This window comes from Mastomys coucha, unplaced genomic scaffold (assembly GCF_008632895.1).
Source record: "Mastomys coucha isolate ucsf_1 unplaced genomic scaffold, UCSF_Mcou_1 pScaffold14, whole genome shotgun sequence".
Taxonomy (NCBI): domain Eukaryota; kingdom Metazoa; phylum Chordata; class Mammalia; order Rodentia; family Muridae; genus Mastomys; species Mastomys coucha.
In genome coordinates, this window is record NW_022196896.1 from 17753977 (window position 1) to 17777178 (window position 23202).

At 38.8% G+C, this 23202-nt stretch overlaps 1 protein-coding gene across 1 annotated transcript in view; it reads right to left on the minus strand.

Moving 5' to 3' along the window:
- Positions 1-7187: 7187 nt before the first annotated feature.
- Positions 7188-23202, minus strand: part of Cngb3 (cyclic nucleotide gated channel subunit beta 3) — a 214879-nt gene continuing 198864 nt past the window's right edge. Inside the window, 5 exon segments of the mRNA XM_031368771.1 lie at positions 7188-7300; positions 7303-7480; positions 8902-8925; positions 9969-10143; positions 10676-10822. Of these exon segments, the coding sequence (XP_031224631.1) occupies positions 7188-7300; positions 7303-7480; positions 8902-8925; positions 9969-10143; positions 10676-10822 (637 nt within the window).

Consider the following 23202-nt stretch of genomic DNA (forward strand, 5'->3'; position numbering starts at 1 on the left):
TCTTTTCCAACATGATCTGTGTATATAAAAGGTTGCAAAATCTAGCAAACAGAAGTACAGGACATAAATTTGAATCTCATAAATAAGCCTATAAAAGTAGGCATGCCTTTAATGTGGCACAGGCATATCTGCACTTCAAACTCTTTATCAAGTAGGGATTCTATGACAACTTTGCCAGAGTGGCAAAAGAGTTCATAATCCTTTCAGGCCCTGTAGATCTAGCTGTTTTGCGATGGGGTTCTTCAATCCTCCTACTAGGAAGTCATTCCTATTTTTACCTTCTTGAATCTGGGCTCATTTCCTGATGTACACTGGTGACTTACTACTGTAGATTGGGGTAGAGGGAATGATGTGCCAGCCCTTGAGAGTACGCTTTAGATTGTTCTCATTTCTGCTTTTTTTGTGTCTTTGGTGCCCTGTACACCTGCCAACCCAAGGCCAACCTTTTGGAGAATAAATGAGAAACTGCTTATATTAGAAAAAGAAGCTCTCTCATCTGAAATGGTCCTAGTTCAGTCCACTCCAGCCAATTCTCTTAAGCCTAAAATGGGATGGATAAATCATCCAAAGTGACTAAAAACATAACATAAGGTAGAATGAGGATTTTTATGATGTTCTGAGAACTGAACCCAGGGCCTTACTCAGGCTATGCAAGCACACAACTACTGAGTTGCATCCCTAGCCTTGAGCTGAGTACTACTAAAGGCTAGAGAACAGTTCATAGGTTATGCTAGGTTGTTAAGGGGTGCAGATGAACAGAATTTTTTTTTTTAGATTATAGCATCTTTTTTTTAATTACATGTTTTCTTATTTACAAAATCTCCTTTCCCAGGTTCCCCTCCAAAATAAAATAAAATAAAATAAGAAAAAATAAAATAAAATAAACCAAAAACTAAAACAATCCCCTGTTCCCTCCCCCCTCCCCCTGCTCACCATCCCACCCCCTCCTGCTATTTAGGAGATAACTACTTATTATAAGTTTAAGCTAAGAACATGGAAATAGCTAGCCTTTGTTGATCAAGGAAAATTGCTTGTTGAAATAGACATTTGTATCCAAAGTAAATGAAAGAAAGTATATGGGCTGGAGATATGGCTCAGCAACTAAGAACACTTGCTGTTCTTTCAGAGGTTCTAGCATTATCACCGACATCATTCCTACCTGCTACTCCAGTTCCAGGGCATTTGACACTCTCTTTTGGCCTCCAGCAGCATTGATATGCACATAGTATACATACATACACTCAGAAACACATACACACATATGAAATAAGTCAAAAATGTAAAAAAAATAATGAAAAGCATTCTGCATTATATTGAGGTCAGGTGTGGGTGCAGGCAGGGAAGGCCTATCACATATCTATATGTTTATGTATCTTCAGTTAGAGTTAGCAAACTACTTGTTAATTAGACAAATGAAGACAAGACTATAGGTGTTCAGAAAATACAGGCATGTGGGCTAGTGGTAAAGGAAGAAAGAAAGAAAAATCTTTGGGGAATTTGGATGTCTGGATTTTGACTCTTGGTCAAGTGAAGTGTAGGATTTATGGTGTGATCCTCGAGGTGCTAAATCGGGTGGCTCCAGAGTCAGTTTTGTACCTGAATTTTTTGTAGTTGAACTAGGTGGTCTGTCAGTCCATCTCATTATATAGCTGAGGTCCATGGGTTCTTAAACTCTAAATTCCTGGCACAGATTTCTGTGGCTGAATCCCAAGGCAAAGTGTTCGATCCTTGTGTGAGTTGAAGCTTTGAGCAGCTCAAGGATATGTGTTGGAGCTGCAATGTCATCCAGGGTTCTTCCTCTTGATACCCTTTTTTTAATGGCCTTAACAGATGAAAGTCTCAATGCCAGGGTGGACTACTTCCTATGAGTTTTGATCAGGTAACCCTTGAGGCTCCCAAAACTATCCAGGTAATTGCCACTTTTCCCAACAGAACACTATATGCTCTGATCTTAGGACATAGAGCAGTCAGGTTGGAACTGAAAGAGAAGCTTCTTCTCTACAGCTAACTCTCATAGTGTCTGGAATTGCTAAGCAGGCTACTGGATTAGAATCTCCATCAGCAGTGTGACTCACTGTGAACTATGCATGCTACACTAACAACTGGCCAGGAAAACTTGTGCAACTGTAGCAACCCTGTTATGTGGGTAACCAACCACTCCCTGATTAGTATGCTCAGTTTGATTAAAACTCTGAGAATCAAGAAGTGTTGAATGTTTATCCCTAAACGGGATGTCTGTAACATCCCTTCCAAGGCTTAGAGAGTATCACAGAAGACAGGATTTCTCTGTGTAACAGCTCTAGCTGTCCTAGAACTTGCTTTGTATACCAGGATGGCCTCAAACTCAGAGATCCACCAGCCTCTGCCTCCTGAGTGTTGGGATTAAAGGTGTGTACAAATGAAGAATGTAAGTTACAATGGGGTATTTAAAATTTTCATTTGAAAAGGTCAGAACTAAAGTAATATGTAAGTTCACCATTTTTTTTCTTATCACACTCTTTCTTTCTGATATAACTTTTATATACTCCAATTCCTACAAATTGCCAATGCAAAAAACACAAGTCTTGTGTTAAAAGCATTAAGAGATGGGTTTATTCTGAAGGGGAATATGAGGTCCCATGCCACAGATATAGGTCACCTCAAATTCTATTTTTCAAGGTGGCAGAAGTTTATGAAGTTTTTATAGTGACAGAAAAAAGAGTTGTAAATCAACATGCTTTTCACATATATTACTAAGTATATAATGTACATTGATTACAACAGTAGTGGAAAAATCTCTGTTGAAGATCCTATCAAATGACATTCTTGGCAGTGGGGCTTGTAGAAGCAAAAGAACCTGTTCATACATCCCAAAGGGATTTAACTCATAAGGATATTAGGTCAGACCCGAAGGTTGGTAATGAATGGGTACCAAGGAGAGACGGGGTTCTCCTTAGCCAAGAGGGAATAAAGGACCTGAAATAAAGGGTTTGAAATGCAAAGAGAAAACACAAAGCCAAGTTGCTTCCCAATCAAGGGTCCACTTTACTGAGAATAAACCAGGGTTTTTATAGTCACAGGAGAAACTGAAAACAAGTCTCTAGATTACACTACAAAGAAAGTTCAGGTGCCAAAGTCCCCAGGTTCAGAAGATCTTCAGGCTGGCTGGCATACTCAGGCGGCTTCTTCAGAGACAAACAGTCAACAGAGAGCATCTGTCTTAGCTCCTAGGTGTTAGCCCCCAAGCAGAGGCTACCAGGAGTCCGATGACTGAAGTGAAGAGGGGAGGTAACAATTGTAAGGTAGCTCAGAAAGTTTGTAATTAGCACCTGAATGTTCACCATTCCAGCCACTCCACATGATTGACTTGCTAATCAGTCATTTAGCTTTTATAGGCACAGCCTCTTTCCAGAACCCTTTGTTCATGGTATTAACTGTTATTTAAAATTTGCTCATATTCCTTTCAGTTCTGAAAACTATCAATCAACCTTTTTAAAAACGTGACAACTCTATCAGACACTACCTTTTTTTTTTTTAGTTTTATTAGATATTTCCTTTATTTACAAGTCATATGATATCTCCTTTCCCATTTTCCCCTCTGAATAAAAAAAGAAAAAGAAAAACCTGTTCCCTCAGACACTACCTTTTAAAAACAACCTCCGATTTTCACAAAGCATATCGAATGCATCCACGATGTACAGATTTGAGTAAATGTAATTTGTTAAAATCCTCTTCACAAGGTGGTATTCCAATAGCCTCCTCCTGGGACCTGGAAACAGCCACATTCCATGGAATTCAACCTTACACCCTAGTGGTATTCATTAGAAGGAAGTTTTGTGTGTATGATTGTACTTTGTGTGTACAATACCAGCCTAGCAGTTTTGGTTTCTTCCAAGCATGCAACTTTGGTAATTGTCTCAGTGCCAAATGAAGCCTCAGGACAACTTCCTGAAGTGGACTTAACTAACTTGAAGGGTTTGTAAACTGCTGTACATGTAGTCCTGATAACTGTGAGGAGCTGTGGATCTGAGGTATACTGTGTGCGTTCCTAATCTTTATCACTTTATCCTAAGGCTTTAAACAACAATAGAAATTCCTATCTGGCACCTTTTGAAGGAAGCTAATGCTTAAGGAAGATTCTGGAAAATGTCACCTTAGCCTATATTAAGATGGAGACAGTCTGACTCCGCTCTTCATCTTTTGGGCCAGCAGAGTTAGTCTGATGTCCTTTAAGTTAGTATAAAGGAAAACAGTACATTTTACTTGGAAAATGATCCACTTTCTCCAGCATGTTGCTGCAATCTAATTTTGCCACAATGTGATGCTGCCAACTGATTTTGCCATGTGAAGTAGCATCTGCAAATGAAAATAATCTGTTAAGGGAATATAAAGTCCAAGTGACAGTGTCTTAGTCAGGGTTTCTATTCCTGCACAAACATCATGACCAAGAAGCAAGTTGGGGAGGAAAGGGTTTATTTAGCTTACTTCCACATTGCTGTTGATCACCAGAGGAAGTCAGGACTGGAACTCAAGCAGGTAAGGAAGCAGGAGCTGACGCAGAGTCCATGGAGGGATGTTCCTTGCTGGCTTGCTTCCCCTGGCTTGCTCAGCCTGCTCTCTTATAGAGCCCAAGACCTCCAGCCCAGGGATGGCACCACCCACAAGGGGCCCTACCCCCTTGATCACTAATTGAGGAAATGCCCCACAGCTGGATCTCAGGGAGGCACTTCTCCAACTGAAGCTCCATTCTCTGTCAACGTCAGGTGCTAGATTTAGTGACTCAACACCTTTATTTAAATAGAAACCATGTGATTTATGACCTATTTTATTAAATATTTTACACCCTTTCACTATACATAAGAAGTATGATGAATCTATCTTGGACAGAAGAGTCTACTTTGGACATTTTACCCAAGTGCTTTGCCAGAAATTACATACCACAAAAATGTAAGCAGAAAGGACAGTGAATCACAGTAGCATTAAAATCAAGTTTACCAAAGTGGAACAAGAAAATGTCATCAGGAAAGAAGAGAAATTATCTGCTGCAGACATTTAAAAGAAATAGCAATTGCTCAAATCTGCTGACAATGTGCCAGGGGCCAGCCAGCCCAGGCAGGGAAGGGGGGGGGGGGTGTCTCTTCTTTCTTAAGGCAGCAGAGGGAAGAAGAGCATGGGCGGAGGGTAAGACTTTGTCTTATGAGAAATTTAGGGTTGCTGTATAATAAAAAGTCTACTTTATCTAAGTTACTATGCTGTTGTAGCTGACCTGCCTTCTGTGATCCTCTGAGGTCAGAAACTGCAGTTTCTGGCACTTAGCACCTCATCCTATAACAGCAGGAGATTAAGTAAGGGATTAATTGCTAGAGCCTTTTCCCAGTTGTCCAGATGCCTCTTGCTTGTTGGGCTAGGGGGAAGTTTCTATTGAACCAGGAGAAGAGAATTACACTCGTAGAAGGAAAAACTTTTACATAAGCAAATACGCATAATCTCACATAAATTCATATACAGATTCATTCATGCTCATTTATTCATTTATACATTTCCATTCATACCCAATTGGGCCCAGCTTGCATACATTCTCACAATTACATACTTACACACACATCCATACTTGCATATGCATATGGAGCAAAAGACTGGTGCAGAAAGAACTCACTCATTCTGCATGAAAAATGGAGCTCCAATCTTTATTACATAGAGAAAGAAAAGGCTTTTACCCTTTTAATGATAAATGAATTAAACCCATGTTTGTAAGAAAAAAGCTTTCTTTGTTTCTTTTTTTTTTTTTGTTTTTTGTTTTTTGTTTTTTTTTTCGAGACAGGGTTTCTCTGTATAGCCCTGGCTGTCCTGGAACTCACTCTGTAGACCAGGCTGGCCTCGAACTCAGAAATCCGCCTGCCTCTGCCTCCCAAGTGCTGGGATTAAAGGCGTGCGCCACCACCGCCCAGCCTTTCTTTTAATAAGACTAAGCCTGCCTTGTCCTTACCATGGGACCTGTTCTGTCCCATGGTAAGGAGAAGCCTGCCTGCTCCTTCTGTTCTCTGCAGCATCTTCTTTTTTCCTCTTTCCCTCTGCATTCTGCACATTGCTCTCTTAGTATTTTATGTTACCTATAGTTTCTAAGTTATTTCACTCTGCATTCTCCTTCTAATCTAAAAAGTGTTCTGTCTAAAGACTTCTCCTCAGCTCAGTTCCTCTTTCAGTTGAGTTCTTCTCACCTTCATTCCTCTCACCTCTGTCCCCCAGTTCTGACTCTTCTTTGTCCTCAGCCCTTAAGCATCTTTCAGAATACACGATCACATGTTAGAAGTTCATCAAAATTTCACACAGAAAATCAAGTCATAAATTTAAACAGAAATTTACAACAGAGAATGCTTATATTCATATCCATTAGGAGTAATTTTCTAGCTAAACATCCATCACCTGTCTCAGCTCCACAGGTTCATTGAAGGTTTAAAACCATAACTAAGTTACTAGTGAAGTTTTGTATAGATAACCCAGTCGATATTTTATCTTCTGTCCGTCTCCTTTTTATGACCTTTGGTTAATTGTTTTACAACTTCTTGGAATGTGCTCTGAGTAGGAGAAAGTCTGGTTACTACTCTAAGAGCAATTAACTGGTGACACTTGGGAGACTGGCAGAGTTCTCATCGCAGTTTTGACTATCAGAAAAGGACCCACTAAAAATGAGCTTAATAATAACTGATAAATTTTAGGAATTCTTGTAGGATCATCATAAAGTCTTAAATCATCTATTTACCTATATAGTATCACTATAAGACAGTACATCTTCATGGATCTGCAGAGATCTGCTCCAAAGGGGTGTGCCATTACTTAATGATTATTATAATTGTATGATAATAATAGAAAAAGCATATTAATAGCAGGAATCTTTCCTAAAATGAATCCCTTACAGCCTTGCTTAATAAGGGTGCACCTATCACAGGTTATATAATAATCCAAAGCAGGCCATTTCAGGATGATTACCTGCTAGTTATTATCTTGTCCCATTATGGCTCCTGACAACAGTGAATAGGATGGTTTTTAATAATCTTATTGATGAATACAAAGTACTGGAAATGAAGCTAAGGATTTGCCTACAGTTTCCCAGGGTCCCAGTGAGGTTAGTTTCTCTCATTAATTTAAGCTACAATTTCCAGGAATCTCTTTGGGAATGAGCTAGATTACATTTAAAGATAATCAAACACTTATTGCTTAGCCTTTTCCTTGACTTTTATAGTCAGAATCTCTTCCCCAGTCTCAGTAGCAGGAGCCAAGTTGTTGATGAAAGATTGATAGGCATGTCCCCTGGGTAAAACTGCCTTTTAATTGACTGGGGCATTTCTTCCACTATAGTAGAACTTCTTGTGCCATTGGACCTGTCCAGTGTTTGTTTGTTGTTTGTTGCTTTTTGTTTTGGTTGGTTTTGTTTGTTTGTTTGTTTTGTTTTCTGCTAGCTCTGTTCCTTTGTCTTCATATTCTTTTCCTCTTCTTTTTCTTCCTTTGGAACTTTCATCTTTATTTCTAAAAGAAGACATGATAAAGAACTAGTGTTGAAATCATAATTGAGATAGTGGGGCTATCACCAAACAGACACCATCTGAATGAATGAATGAGTAAATGAATACAGGAATCGTGTTTGCCTTGCTGATCACTGCCATTCTTTACCAACTTTCCTGTGTTTAAATGTTTGTGCTTAATGCCTATTTTTAGGGAGTTGATATTTTAAATGTTTAATTTTAATAAATATGTATATATGATATGCACTAGAAAGTCTCCTAGTCATGGTAGAACCTCAGGAAGAAACTCACATTTCTTTTCTTGCTTAATTTCCTTATTCTCATAAGTACTTGAGCATTGTTTCTTAATTTACATTGTGTGTGTGTATGTGTGTGTGCACTTGAACATGTGTAGGTTCACATGCCACAGCATCCGTGTAGAAGGTGGAGGAGAATCTGAGGGTGTGGATTCATTCTTTCACCATATGGGTACAAGATTGAACTCCGGTTGGCAGGCTGGGCGGTAGGTGCATTTACCACTGAGCCATCTCTCTAGACCCGTGCTATTGGTTTTGAATTAGTTCTGTTTATTCATGTTATCTGTAGAAATATCACATATTTAGCACATACTTGGACAGATAGTTATTTTTAGGTTGCTATAAATGAGATATTTGATTTACATTGCACCCTTAATACTTACCAGGGTGTTCTGTGTAGAAGACCTAAAAATCTGAGTTTTAGAATCTTAAAACTTGATGTTTGTAATACTTGTTTTTCTTATTTCCTGAGAGGTTCATGGCTACCCATTTCTAACAGTGTTGGTGACACTGTGACAATTAACTTCAAGAGCCTGAATACCTGTTCTATTTCTCAATTCCTTGTCTACACAGATTTACTATGATCATCAAAGAGAAACAGAAACAACAGAAGAAGGAGAAGCAGCATGCTTTCATAGTCTTTACATTCCTAGGAATTACCAAGCGACTAGATGTAATTCTTAATGTGGATAAGCAGTTTGTACCGTAGTTCACTGGGATCTAATCTAAATTCAATGACTAGGTCTATTTATGCCACAGATACCTTGATGAAATCTGTAGGGTTATTTTGTTTTTAAATGTTTTCATAAATTTTGAAAGTGTTGTTTCATGGTATGTTGTTGACATGATTTATATATTTATGTTTCTATGTGTATGTATTTCTTACCTTGTATTGTGAAAAGTCCCTTATAGGTTTATGTATTTAGATATGTTTAAACCACTTGGTCCTCAAGTGGTAGCAACAGTTGGGATTGTTGTAGAAACTTTTAAGAAGTAGAATTGAGCCTTGCTTGGAGGAAAAAAACAAAAAACAAAACAAACCAAACAAGCAAACAAACAAATAAAAACTGTCTCTAGATGTGGGCCTTGAGGTTTTATAGCTCGGCTCCTCCTCTTGTTCGTTCTGCTTCCTGATTGTGGATATGCTGCGACCATCTGGTCTCCTGCTTTTGCCTCTCTGATTCCCTCACTGTCCAGGACTGTAACCCCTTCACCTGTAAGCCATATATTACTGCTTCCTGCTTGAAATTGCTTCTTGTTACATATTTTGTGATTCTTGTTAAGTCTAATGACCTATGGGTGTTTGTTTTATTAAGTTACACTGAACTAGCAAATATAACCATTACTTCTAGGGGAAATACCAGGCCAAATTCCTATGAGTCTTAGACCAGACACTTTTGTTTTTATCAGCTGATCAATATATAAATTTGCCAATTGTATGTTTTTCTTTAGAAATACATTACTTAATGTAGCATATTAACCCAATGAATTATGCCTCCTCACTGAGCACATACATAATGTGACTGTAACTAGTAACCTGTGTGAAGATTATATAATACTGTACTTCCTTTCTCAGTGACACTGTCAAATTTGGTACTTAGGAAGTCTGGACAGTACTGGACTTGGTACAACAAAATCAGGAAAATAATTAAATTAAAAATTCAGAACTCCAAGCCAAAACAAACAAACAAACAAACAAAGCCATGGCAACAAACAGATGGCATTGTGTCATTTGTTTCCGTAAGAGCTGGAATAAGAAGCAAGCATGAACTTGAGGTAAACTTAGCAGATAGTACACCTACCAGAGTTCCTCCTTTTATTCTTTCTTTCATATTTTGCATGTCATGACTGACACAAAAATGTGTTGGCTTGGGGGGCAGTACCCGTAAATTATCGTAAGGCTATTCACACATGTAGAGCTCATGAATAATTGAGTTTTAGTGTATTTATGAATACAGGCATTAATTTAAATTGAACCTGTGGTGATTTCATGTAGTGATAAAAAGCAGATAAAATTTAAACTAATAAGTACCAACCCAAAGCACAACTGTTAGTGTTAGATTCGTCCAAATTACCTCCATGTCTTGACTAGAGCTGGCCTGGATGTGTGCCCTGCGACACTCCCCACTCCTGCTGCTGCCTCCCAGTCACTGCCTCAGGTCAGCCTGATTACCTGAGGAGTTGGTTTTCTCTTTCCTTTAAGGAGTCTCCCGAGGTCCACTTTTCCTGTGTTTCCCAGGAAAACTTTCAGCATCTGGGGTGTCTCTTCTTTTGGTGGGAAAAGAAAGGCAGATCTTGTTCTTGAAGGGATTGCCTGTGTGGTCTTTCCCTTCTGGCTTAAAAGAACTCTGGTGACAGGAGAATAACACTGTTTTTGGTAGTTCTGTGACAGCTCTCAGAATCTCCCTAAAAAGTGATAAATTCTCCTGCTCCTGAATTTTCAGTGTGTACTCACTTTTAGTTTGGGGTATATCTTTTATTCTTTTAAATTAATTTTTAATTATTCACTTTATATCCTGCTCATTGCCCCCCTGCAGGCCACTCACTCCCACAATCCTTCCACCATCTTCCCTCCCTTTCTCTGAGCTGGTATGGGCCTCCCTGAGTATCCCCCCCCCAACACCTTGGCACCTTAAGTCTCTATGAGGCATTAGGGTGCATCTTATGAAAAAAGCTGTAACTTACTTCCTGTAACACAATTATCCTCATCTTAGATTTTATAGAGCAAACCCAACTTTCTCTACCTTAATATTTCCATATAGTTTGTAGTTCCATTTGTCCTGGGAACTTAGTCCATTCCTCCGGCCTCAGCCTTCTAAGTGCTGGGACACTAAGAGTACACCATTACATCTGCTTCTATTAGGGCTTTAAAGGTCATACCTAGCTTTCTTCATGAGGAGCTTTTTAGAAGTTGGATAATGCAGCAGAATTTCTTGGAGAGTCTTTTTGTCCAGCGTTAAAAGATTGGCAAACCCGTGGGCCACCACATCAGCTGTCCTGCGGTTTCCTCCTCCTTTGGCCAGAAGGCTGTGAGACATGAAAAACAGGTCTTCAGTCACCAGTTTCACTCATCCTCCATTCATTTTCCTTTTGTTTCTCAAAGAAAAGTGCAAATTTAATTAGTCAGTTATACATTGGTAGACTTGGTATCACAAGGGAAGTTTGTAAGATGTTGACTTACTGTCAACATAGTAAGTCATCCCCAATGGGAGATACAGAATCTAGCAAATTGTGTATGCTTACTCTCACATGGTTCATTTGAAATGTCACTGTGACACAATCTAGAATCACTCGGAAGAGGGAGTCTTAATGAGACGTTGTCTAGTGGTTGATTATCTTGACTGTGTTAAAAGAGATCAGAAGACTTGCCCATTGTGGATAGCATCATTCTCTGAGCATCTTATAAGGAGTGGAGAAAGAGACCTGAACACTCGCATGCATGCACGTGTTTGTTGCTCTCTAGTCTTGACCTCAGATGTGATATAACTAGTTGCTTTAGGTTTCTTCTGCCTTGACTTCCCTGCAATGATGGGCTATTGTGTGGAATTGTAAACCAAACATACCCTTTCTTTATTGAGTGCTATTGACAAGATATATATCATGACAACATGAAGCAAAACTAAGAAAATATCTCACTTTAAGCACTCTGTACACTAAAGGCTCCACTCACCTTAAAGATATAATCATCCATTGCAAATATTCAAAAGCTCTCTTCCTAAGGGAATTTTGGAAGATAGCTGTATTGCATACTTTTCCTATTGAGAACTATACTTTACATATATATATATATATATATATATATATATATATATATATATATATTGGTTTTTCGAGACAGGATTTCCCTGTATAGCCCTGGCTGTCCTGGAACTCACTTTGTAGACCAGGCTGGCCTTGAACTCAGAAATCTGCCTGCCTCTGCCTCCCAAGTGTTGGGATTAAAGGTGTGTGCCACCACCGCCCGGCTAAAAATATTTTTTAATAGGTAACAATAATTGCGACCTTGGGCGCAAGCTCCACAGCCAGTCCCACAACACCTAGAGGAAGCTCCATTCCCAGGCACTCTGACATACTCAGGATCAGAGGTAAGCAGGAACAAACATCTGTCCCAACACTGGGAGTAACTAGGACTAGCTTGAGCAGGCACACAGGAACTCAGCCTGTCCAGTGACTCAGGTTCCTTCTGGTCTGTCTGGGTTAGTGTTCTGAGCAGACCTTGGGCATAAGCTCTGCAGCCAGTCCTACGACACACAGAGAAATCCACACTCCCAGGTGATCTAACAAGCCCAGGATCCCAGGATCCCAGAGACAGCTTGATTCTGAGGACTTCTGACACAACCAGGATCACAGGAAGGACAAGCTCCAGTCAGATTTAGCAAGGGCAGGTAGCACTAGAGTTAACCAGATGGCCGAGGGCAAGCGTAAGAAAATAAACAACACAAACCAAGGTTACTTGCCATCATCAGAACCCAATTCTCCCTCCATAGCAAGTCTTGGCCACACCATCACACCAAAAACGCAAGGTTCAGATATACAATCACTGCTCATGATGATGATACAGGACCTTAAGAAAGACATAAATAGCACCCTCAAAAAAATACAGGAGAACACAGGTAAAGAGCTAGAAGCACTTAAAGAGGAAACACAAAAATCCCTTAAAGAACTACAGGAAAACACAATCAAACAGGTGAAGGAAATGAACAAAACCATCCAGAATCTTAAAATGGAAATAGAAACAATAAAGACATCAGAAAGAGAGACAAACCTGGAGTTACAAAACCTAGAAAAGAAATTAGGAGCCATAGATGCAAGCATCAGCAACAGAATCAAGCGATAGAAGAGAAAATCTCAGGGGCAGAAGACACCTTAGAAAACATTGACACAACAGTCAAAGAAAATGCAAAAAGCAAAAAGCTCCTAACCCAAAACATCCAGGAAATCCAGGACATAATGAGAAGATCAAACCTAAGGATAATAGGTGTAGAAGAGAGTGAAGACTCCCAATGTAATAGGCCAGTAAATATCTTCAACAAAATTATAGAAGAAAACTTTCCTAACCTAAAGAAAGAGATGCCCATGAACATACATACAAGAAGCCTACAGAACTCCAAATAGATTGGACCAGAAAAGAAATTCCTACCGCCACATAATAATCAAAACAACAAAAGTACTAAACAAAGAAAGAACTGTAAAAGCAGTAAGGGAAAAAAGGCAAGTAACATATAAAGGCAGGCCTATCAGAATTACACCAGACTTCTCACTAGAGACTATGAAAGCTAGAAGATCCTGGGCAGATGTCATACAGACCCTAAAAGAACACAAATGCCAGCCCAGACTACTATACCCAGCAAAACTTTCAATTACCATAGATGGAGAAAACAAGATATTCCATGACAAAACAAAATTTACACAATATCTTTCCATAAATCCAGCTCTATAAAGGATAATAGATGGAAAACATCAACATAAGGAGCAAAACTACACCCTAGAAGAATCAAGAAGGTAATCTTTCAACAAATCCACACAAACCTAATTCCACCTCTTACAACAAAAACAACAGGGAGAGGCAATTACTTTTTCTTAATATATTAATTTGAAAATTAATATTACCAACATATCCTAATTGATTGAAATCCAATAGTATGAGGAATTAGAAATTTGTTGATTGTCATCTAATGATCTCTCTAATTTGGTAATTGGAGAACTAGGTCCAACATTGTACAATCTATATACACTGTCACCTTGTTTGTTTGTGACAGTGTCTTGCTGTGTACAACATAAGGGTCTTAAAATCTTGCTTCTCCTATCTCAGCCTCTCTATATGTAGTATTGTTTATTTCATTTTTTTACATTATACTATGGTTTTCAGAACAGCTGATATATTTCAAAAGTATTTATATACTCAAAAGAAACATAGACGATTAACTAGGGAGGTGGCTTGTAAGAGAACAACAAAGTAAGACTGAATGCTTTGCTTGACATTTGTAACTCTTGTATCAAGTTTGAAGAAGAGGACTTTAAAAGTTATTCTTTCTCTGAGATTAATGCTTTTCCAAATTATCACAGCCAATGAACCAAATTCTTACCCTCACTTAATGTCTGTGCCACCCTCCAAGCAGAACCATTGTTCATTGAAACAGTTGGTGAATGACTTTATGGATAGACCATCTTAATACCTACACCATTTCTTAAATGAATGTAACCTGTTCTCTGTGGGCTGAGAATGAAGTCACTCACTCAAGTCAAATAGCTTTGATCATAGCAGGAAATCTGTATCCAAAAATCTAGCCTACATTTCATTTCTTGGTGCAGCAGAACTATCAACTCTCAGCTTGCTACAATGGAGGTAAAATCCTTTGGTGATATGAGGGTCATTGAAGTACAGCCTTATTACAATGAAACCCAATGTTTAAAAATTTTTCTTATTTTGGGCTTGTACCACAGTAAGAGCCAAGATTTTAAACTCTACTAAATACAAAACAAACAAAAAGACTTTATATACTCATGTTCATTTAAGAAAATACTAGTAGTGATGTATTATTTTTAAGTATACAGCTAATATGCTTGGAGTTATTTATTATTTATATTGAGAAAAATGTATTTTCACTATTGCTGTAGACAAGCATCTACATAAGACTTAAAACGATTTTTGTTTTATATCAAACAACTTTTATAAAACTTATTTTTTTTATAATATTTTATAAATTTTAAGGAATACGACAAAAATATATTATAGGTATTGAAGGGGGGTCTATGGGAGGAGCGGTGGTACAAAAGGGGAACAAGAATGCAATTCAATTCTATTTAATTGAAATATGTTTTAAAATGTTAAAAAATTCAGATAAATTGAAATCATGTAACTTTTCTGATAATGCAATAAAAGTTAAAAACAAAAACAAAAACAAAAACAATAATTGCAACCATTCATGCCCAGTGTTCATCTGATTTCCTGTTTAGGGGAAAACTCTTTGCTAGGATCTATAATGGGAAGTATTAAAAAAGAACTACCAAGTTCTCGCGCTCCATCCAGCTACTCTCTGCCAGCCAACTCTCCAGTAGGGCTGGAGCTCCCAAGTTCCCTTTGTTGCCACGCCAGCCCTGAACAACAACTGTCCTGCAGTAGGCCGCCATAACTACCAGTAACCTGGTAGAAACAAAACTCTAGAAGCTTATAATTAACAAGTCAGATTTATATATCAATAAATTCTCAATATGCAAGATGCCCACACAATTTCAGGGCCAATTGATAATGGTACCAGCTGCCCACCTAGATTGGACAAGTTATCCCAATTACTCTATCTTTGATAATACCATATCTCTCTGTAGCTATTTAAAGCCATGCTGGTTCAGGATCTTCTTTCTGTCCATCTGTCTCCATCTTGGCTTCTCTTCCTCCCTCCTCTGTCACTCTCTGTCCCTGCAAAGCCTAGCCATGCTTCCCTTTTCCCTGTCCAATCACAGGCCTCCTGCTGCAATAATATTTTAATGTAATTGAACAGGGAAAATCCTGTGACAAGAACCTTACCCCTGCTGAGGAAGGAGGTTTTTCCCTAGTGCAGCCCTTCCAGCATTTTTCATTTATCTAAGGGATGGAAAGCAAAACAAGTCCTGTAAGGCCATAGCTCACACATACTTCAAAAGGTGGAGACTCGATTTTGTGACTTTAGATGATTTCCTCTCCATTCTTTATCCCCACTCCTATATCATAGTATGAATTGCAATGAAAACATAACTTCTCTGAGGAAGAATACTTAAGAAAGTGTAGTCATTAAGGGAGAAAAAGGAGAGAGGCCAAGAGGCGTGTGAAGCCTTTGTCATCTGCAGCTCCGACAAATGCATATACCACAGCTTCCTGTTAGAACAGTGAGAAGCTGATGTTAAGTGTTCATCTACCTCACTTCTCATTACCTCATTTCTAGCTTCCAGCAGATGATTGGGGCACTAACAAATTACATACCAAAGCACATGGAAGAAACAGATGAGATGACACAGGTGTTAGAATTCACATACAGAAAAATTTAAAAACTGTAATCAATACAGTAAGGAACATAATGAAAAGGGGAATCATGCAAGAAAAAGCATATAATATAAATATGACAATTTGAAGAATCTAAAACAATTGCAAGAAATCAAAAATGCTGTAACAGAGAGGGAGAATGCTTCTGATGGCCTGGAGAAGAATCCATGGACTTGAATGTAAGTTAATGGAAGTTTTCTAGACTAACATGCAAAAGGAACAAGAAGAACTGAACTAGGGACACAAAGATCACTTTGAAATATGAGACATATACCTAACTGGAAAACCAGAAGGAGATAAAAAGAAAGGGAAAAAATGTTACAAGCATAACATTCAAGAGCTTTCCAAAACTAATGCCAAACACTCGAACCACGGAAGCTGAGAGATCAGATGACATCAAAAGGGATAAAGAATTAGTGTATCTCTCAGCCCTCACCAGAGATGTTCTCTTCTGTAGTGTGCAGTTAGTGATACAGAGATTCACAACTGGTCAATGTGCAGGGACTAAGAGACTACGAAGCACACAGCTGTAAATATATAGAGCTACTCCCTAAATTTAGGGATCAAGAAGGGGCAAATGTAGTGAACAGTAAAACAGTGCTTGGAGGACATGACAGGACTGTGCACACAGGAACTCACAGTGGCTACGATTGGATGCATAAGCCAGCAAAAAATCCCAGCTTGGATGAGGAGGAGCTCATTAACTCCCACTCCTCATGAGGACCTGGGTGGAGGGAGAGTCAGGTTTCTTTTTTAGGTATGTGGTCCCGGAGAGGTTACTCAGTCTCCAGTAGATGGCCCCATACTCATGCACATACAGACAGCAGTAAGAGGACTCAGAAGGATTAAAACAGCCCATTAAGTGGAATGGAAAGCAGGGAGAGCTATAGGGGAAGGACCTGGATGGGGTTAATGTGGTCAAGGCAAGGTATGTGCATGCATGAACTTTTAAACAATAAAAAGGGAAAAAATAAAGAATGAATATAACAAAGGAATTAACAAATACCCCTCAAGTCCTCATAGCATGTCATATTCAAACTACAAGAAACCAAAGACAAAGAATAAATCTTGAAAGAATGTAAAATGGAAAATACTTGAGCTATACATAGACCAGGACCACAGTAATGTCTTACCCAAAAGCAATCTCATCTCTAGACAGCGAAGTGAAACATTCAACGTTAAAAGAAATGTCTATGGCCCGCAATTCTGTATTTAGTGAAAGTATTCCCCAGAAGTAAAGGAGAAACAAAGATTTCCTCAAATGAACAAAAGCTGAGGGGATCTATTCCTGAGAGACCTGCCCTGAAGGAAATGTTCAAAGAATTCCCAAGCAGAAAAAAAATCAAAAACAAAATCAAAGCATAGATCAGAAACTCAGGTCTCCATAGAAAAGGAGAGCACACTGGGAGAGGAATGAATGAAGGGAAAGAAAACAGATCTCTCTTCTTATCTAGAAGATGATTGTTTAATCATCTTGACAAAGTGGCACTGTGTGTGTGTGTGTGTGTGTGTGTGTGTGTGTGTGTGTGTGTGTGTGTGCATATATAGGTAGATAGGTAGATGTTTAAAAACAGAATATGGGCAAGTGAGTGATAGTGCCACAGGGTTTAAGTGACTAACTCGCAGTGTGTGGTGTGTGTGTGTGTGTGTGTGTGTGTGTGTTTAACAACAGAATATGGGCAAGTGAATGGTAGTGCCACAGGGATTGTTTTAAGTGACAAACTCACAGTGTGTGTATATAGTGTATGTGTGTATATGTGTGTTTAATAACAGAATATGGGGAAGTGATTGTTAGTATCACAGGGTGGGCAGGGAGGAACTGTGCTAAGGGGCATTCTACTTGTGAAGTATTAACTGAAGGCAGGCTTAGACCTAGCTTAAAATAGACGTGAACACTTTAGGGAAAGAAGTACTGTTATTTTTAAATGTTTGTGCTTTCATGTTTGAGGTTGGGCATCACTGGGTACCTGCAGCTGCCTTTGGATCTATGATCCTCCCCCACCATGAATGGGTAGCTAGGGTTAGAGATATGCACCATTGAACCTGGCTAAGAATAGTTATTATGCTAAGAAAGGAGAAAAAAATGAATCATGCAAAGTGCTCAGCTGAAGCTGAGTTGGATTGGGTACCGTGGCACCATTTATAATCTAAGCATTAGGGAGGCTTGGGCAGGACCATGAGTTGCAAGTCAGCCTGGACCACATAATAGCACATTGTCTCGAAACAAACAAATAAACAGACAAACAATCCCAAAAGTAAAGCCAGAAACAAACACCAGAGCAAAAGAAAAAGGTGAGGAAGAGGACCTAATTCTAAGTTGGGCACTTACCTCTACCTAACGGTGAAGATGGGGGTTGGAAAAGGAAGGACAGGGCTCTCCAAACCACAGAAGAATTAAACTACTCCTTCAGGACAAAATATATGTATTTAGAATCCTTCATTGTGACTGTGTTAGTGCATGGTTGCTTTAGTCAGTGACTGCTTTTGCCGGAGAAGACAAAAGAAACACATTTCACTCCATCTCTCTACACATCTATGCAGCATTCCATGCATACATGGTGTATATGTATGATCTACCTACCTACCTAGCTAGCTGTCATCTACCACAATTATTATTATTTTTTAACCAACTCATCTACCTAAGTTTCTATCTGCCTTCCTCCTTGTCTATTAAGTGGGAGTACACAGGTTCGATAAGCTAGTTTTCATTCACACCCTGTGGTTTTTAATACAGAGTAATCAAGTACTTAGGCAGGGCAGGATGTCACTGGGGAGCTTAATCTACACCCAGAGAACCTCTGTGAGCATGCCAAACTATGCAAGAGCGGAAATAACATATTTAAATGTCAGGCTATTTTGAGATTTCTCAAGCTTTAATTAAACTTGCCTACAGGTTGCACGTTTGGAGTGCTTGATGAGTTTCTGAACGGAAGAAGTAGTCTGTCTGCCAGATGGATTTTGCCCAAACTCTCTCAGCAATGTTTTAAATAGCATCTTTTTTTCCCCTTCTTATCCACAAAATGCTTCTGCAGCATTCCATGGGTGGAAAGTTTTACTCATTAAATTGCTTAGTAAGAAGGCTCCTCCGTTAATATCCACAGTTTCATGTAGAGTTTCCCAAAGACTACAGTTAAATGTCTCCAGGTTAAAAAGAAGCTTGTACTGAGTAATAGTCGAGGAAATAAAGGAATTCATTCTAATCCAGGACCCATTCGTTGCTCTTACGTTAGACAGCTCAAGGACTTTTTTATTTTTATTTTTATTTTCTGTTCATCTATGGAACTATTAAGCTACATAATGTATTCAGACAATGAGAGGGAATGGAAGAGTCACACCATCAAAGCATGATATCATTATGTGAAAAGGCTGCAGGATTAGGAACTAAACCACCATTTCATATACCCATTTATGAAATATTACTAATCACTTTTACTGAAAACAGAAAACTTTTTATCTGCTGTAGAAATCTGACTATCCTTAAAGGACTGACTTTGTGTGGTTTTGTGACATTCAGTTATAAAGAAGGTTCAACTAGGAAGATTCTTAATTATTTTTTAAAATGAGTTAACTTATTCACTTTACATAATAGTCACAGCTTTCCCCTCCCTCCTGTCCTCCCAGTCCCTCCCTTTCGCCTCCTTTTTTATTTTTGTATTAGATGTTTTCTTTATTTACAATATCTCCTTTCCCAGGTTTCCCTCCAATAAATAAATAAATAAATAAAATAAAATAAAATAAACCAAAACCTAAAACAATCCTCTGTTCCCTCCCCCCTCCCCCTGCTCACCATACCACCCCCTCCTGCTTAATGGCCCTGGCATTCCCCTACCCTGGGGCATAGAGCCTTCACAGGGCCAAGGACCTCTCCTCCCATTGATGATCAACTTAGCCATCCTCTGCTATATGCATGCTGCTGGAGCCATGGGTTCTACCATGTATACTCTTTGGTTGGAGTTTAAGTCCCTGGGAGCTCTGAGGGTACTAGTTAGTTCATATTGTTGCTCGACCTAAGGGACTGCAAACCCCTCAGCTCCATTGGTCCTTTCTCTAACTCCTTCACTGGGGACCCTGTACTCAGTCCAATGGATGGCTGTGAGCCTCTACTTCTGTATTAGTCTGGTACTCTCAGAGCCTCTCAGGAGACAGCTCTATCAGGCTCCTGTCTTAACCTTCATTTGTTATATGTGATTACACACTCAAAGCTGGGTGCAGGAACTGAAGTAGTTCTGTGAGCATATCAGAGACACGGTGTATTTAGAGAAATGTCAGCTACCAACTTGGACACACAGGCATGCAGACACACACACACACACACACACACACAGAGGCTTGTTGCCCATTTCCTGACATTTATGTATTAGAAAACCATTCCTAAATTGAAACATTAATAGTATTGGAAGTGGAGACTTGGGAAGCTAATGAGGTCATGAGGGCAGGGTCTCCATTACAATAAGGAGCTTCCCGCAGGGCGTGGTGCCACACACTTAAATAGCACTAGGGAGATAGAGCATTGTGAGTTCCAAAGTAGCCTGCTCTACACAGCAAGTTCAAGGTTAGCCACTGCTACACAGTGAGAGCTTGTCTCAAAAAAGGGAAAAAGAAAAACAAAAATGTTGCTGTCTAAGAAGCACCAGCACGCTCTCTCACCATGTGACATCTTGGCCATCTTATGATTCAAGGTTTCAACGGACGCTACCACTTAGACTTCACTGCTTAGGAAGAACTTTAGAGACCTGAGAGGCAAAATGAATTTCTGTTCCTTACAAGTTATCCAGGTCTGGGTATTTTTTTACAAAAAAAAAAATAGACTAAGAATTATCATTACATCACATGTAAATATGTTCACATTTGAATATACATTTGATATATATCCTAGCATCTTAAACTGTGGCCTATGACCCCATATTAGTCCCATAACTGAATTGAGTGGTTGTAAAAATTTGGCAACAGGAAAAGTTTTCTGACCACACAACATCAATTAATTGAAAATCAAACACACACACACACACACACACACACACACACATACACACACACAAAGAAAATCAAACACAAAATATATCAATCATATGACTTTACTGGTCAGGCCATGAAACACTGGCTAGTGCTTGCTAGAAATATCTCTGTCAGATTCAAAGCAAAATTATATGTTATGAATTGGCATGTTTTAACTGTTCAACCAAAGTTTTGTGTACCTATTAAAACATAAAGTTTTAAAACCAGAAAACAAAGACCTAACCATCATTACTGCTATTGTTTCTCTGTGTCTAAGAATCAAATTAGTACTCTCTTTGAAATACATTGGAATGTTTGATAAAAAAATTGATGTTTGCCCTTCCTTCAGTCTCTGCTCCATAGTTAATCTCTGCAACTCCTTCCGTGGGTATTTGGTTCCCCTTTTAAGAAGGAATGAAATGTCCACCTTTTGGTCTTCCTACTTCTTGAGTTTCTTGTGGTTTGTGGGTTGTTCTTCCTGTATTCCAAACTTCTGGGCTAATAACCACTTATCAGAGAGTGCATACCGTGTTTGTTCTTTCGTGATTGGGTTACCTCACTCAGGATGATACTCCCCAGATCCATCCATTTCCCTAAGAATTTCATGAATTCATTGTTTTTAATAGCTGAGTAGTACTCCATTGTGTAGATGTACCACAATTTCTGTATCCATTCCTCTGTTGAGGGACATCTGGGTTGACAAGCCAGCCTAAATATAACTATCTCCTGAGAGGCTCTGACAGAACCTAACTAATACAGATGTAGAGGCTCACAGCCATCCATTGAACTGAGTACACAGTCCCCAATGAAGGAGATAGAGAAAGGACCTATGGAGCTGAGGGGTTTGCAGCCCCTTAGGATGAACAACAATATGAACTAACTAGTACCCTCAGAGCTCCCAGGGTCTCAACCACCAACCAAGGACTGCACATGGTGGGTCTGATTGTTCTGGCAGCATGTGTAAAGTAGAGGATTGCAAATTTGATCTTCAATAGGAGGAGAGGACCTCGGCCCTGTGAAGGTTCTGTGCCCCAGTGTAGGGAAATGCCAGGGCCAATAAGTGGGAGAGGGTGGGGTGGCAGGCATGAGGAGGGGAGAGGCAACAGGGGTTTGTTCTTGTTGTTTTTGTTTGTTTGTTTGTTTGTTTTTTGGAGGGGAAACTGGGAAAGGAGAAATTTACATGTAAATAAAGAAAATATAAAAAAATTGATGTTTGAGTTGTATAAACATTTTTCACTGAATTTTAGGATGGGATTGGACAGATTTTTCAAGAATTCTTAGAATATTCATAAACATACTTTTGTCATTTTGTGTTATGTATTGCTACAAATCTGGACATTCAAGCACTGATGAATATAAAGTTTCAATATTCATCAACTCTAAAATCAGTGTAGATGTTCTCTGTGTTATGGTATCAAATAATCAGCCAGGATTTAATGTTATGTAGGGATAAACAAGAACAAGAACTTTTACCTCACAGATATGAAATGTGCCTCTACCTTCAGAAATGATAAACATTATATGTATAACAAAGAATTGTTTCTTTTAGCACAGGTGATATCTTACCATATTTAAACATTAGGAAATCAAGTTTCGGGGAGACTCAGTACATAGTATCATTCCTAGGTAACATTATCCAGTGCTTACTGTGAGCCATAATTTTGTGAGTTATTTTTATAAATTAATCCAAATTAATGCTTTAGAGTCCTGTACAGTAATTATGCATCACTGGCCACATTTGGAGGAGGAAAAAGAGCAGTTTCAGACAAGTACTTTCAGACAAGACTAACCCATAAGTCTTAGCATGAGGTATAAATTTAGTCTGCTCTCTTACACAACTCAGAACTATTAATGCTTTGATAACTATAGAAAATAGAAATGTTTTTAAAATAAGGACTTTTCTAGTTTTAAATCTATTTTCTCATGTATTTCCTACAATAGAAATAAAACTAATTCTAAATGTCATCTGTGAGAAAGCATCATCTCCATTGTTGAGAGACTAAAACTTTTAAATATTTGTTCTCATTAAGCAAATTTCCCGCTGGGCTATATTTGGGGACAGGAGCTCAAGTCACCTCTGGACTTTTCCTGGGGGCTTTGTTAATCTTGTCAGGAAACACTTTGTTCCCTGACAACTTCCCCACTCGACTAAGAATACATTCTCACAAAACTTTTGCTGGTGAGCAAACATCAGAGGATGTTCTGGGGTCACCTCTGCCTGGGTATTTTGCTCTTTCCAGATGCTTTGATATTCATCAAGTACAAGTACTAAATGGCAAGCACATAGTAGCCTAGATATTTAAAAAAAATATTTGAAGAACTTCTGTGCATTTGAATTTTTAACAAAGTCAGAGTCTAGATTTCACAGCCGTCAAATATCTGGTTCTTTTTTTTT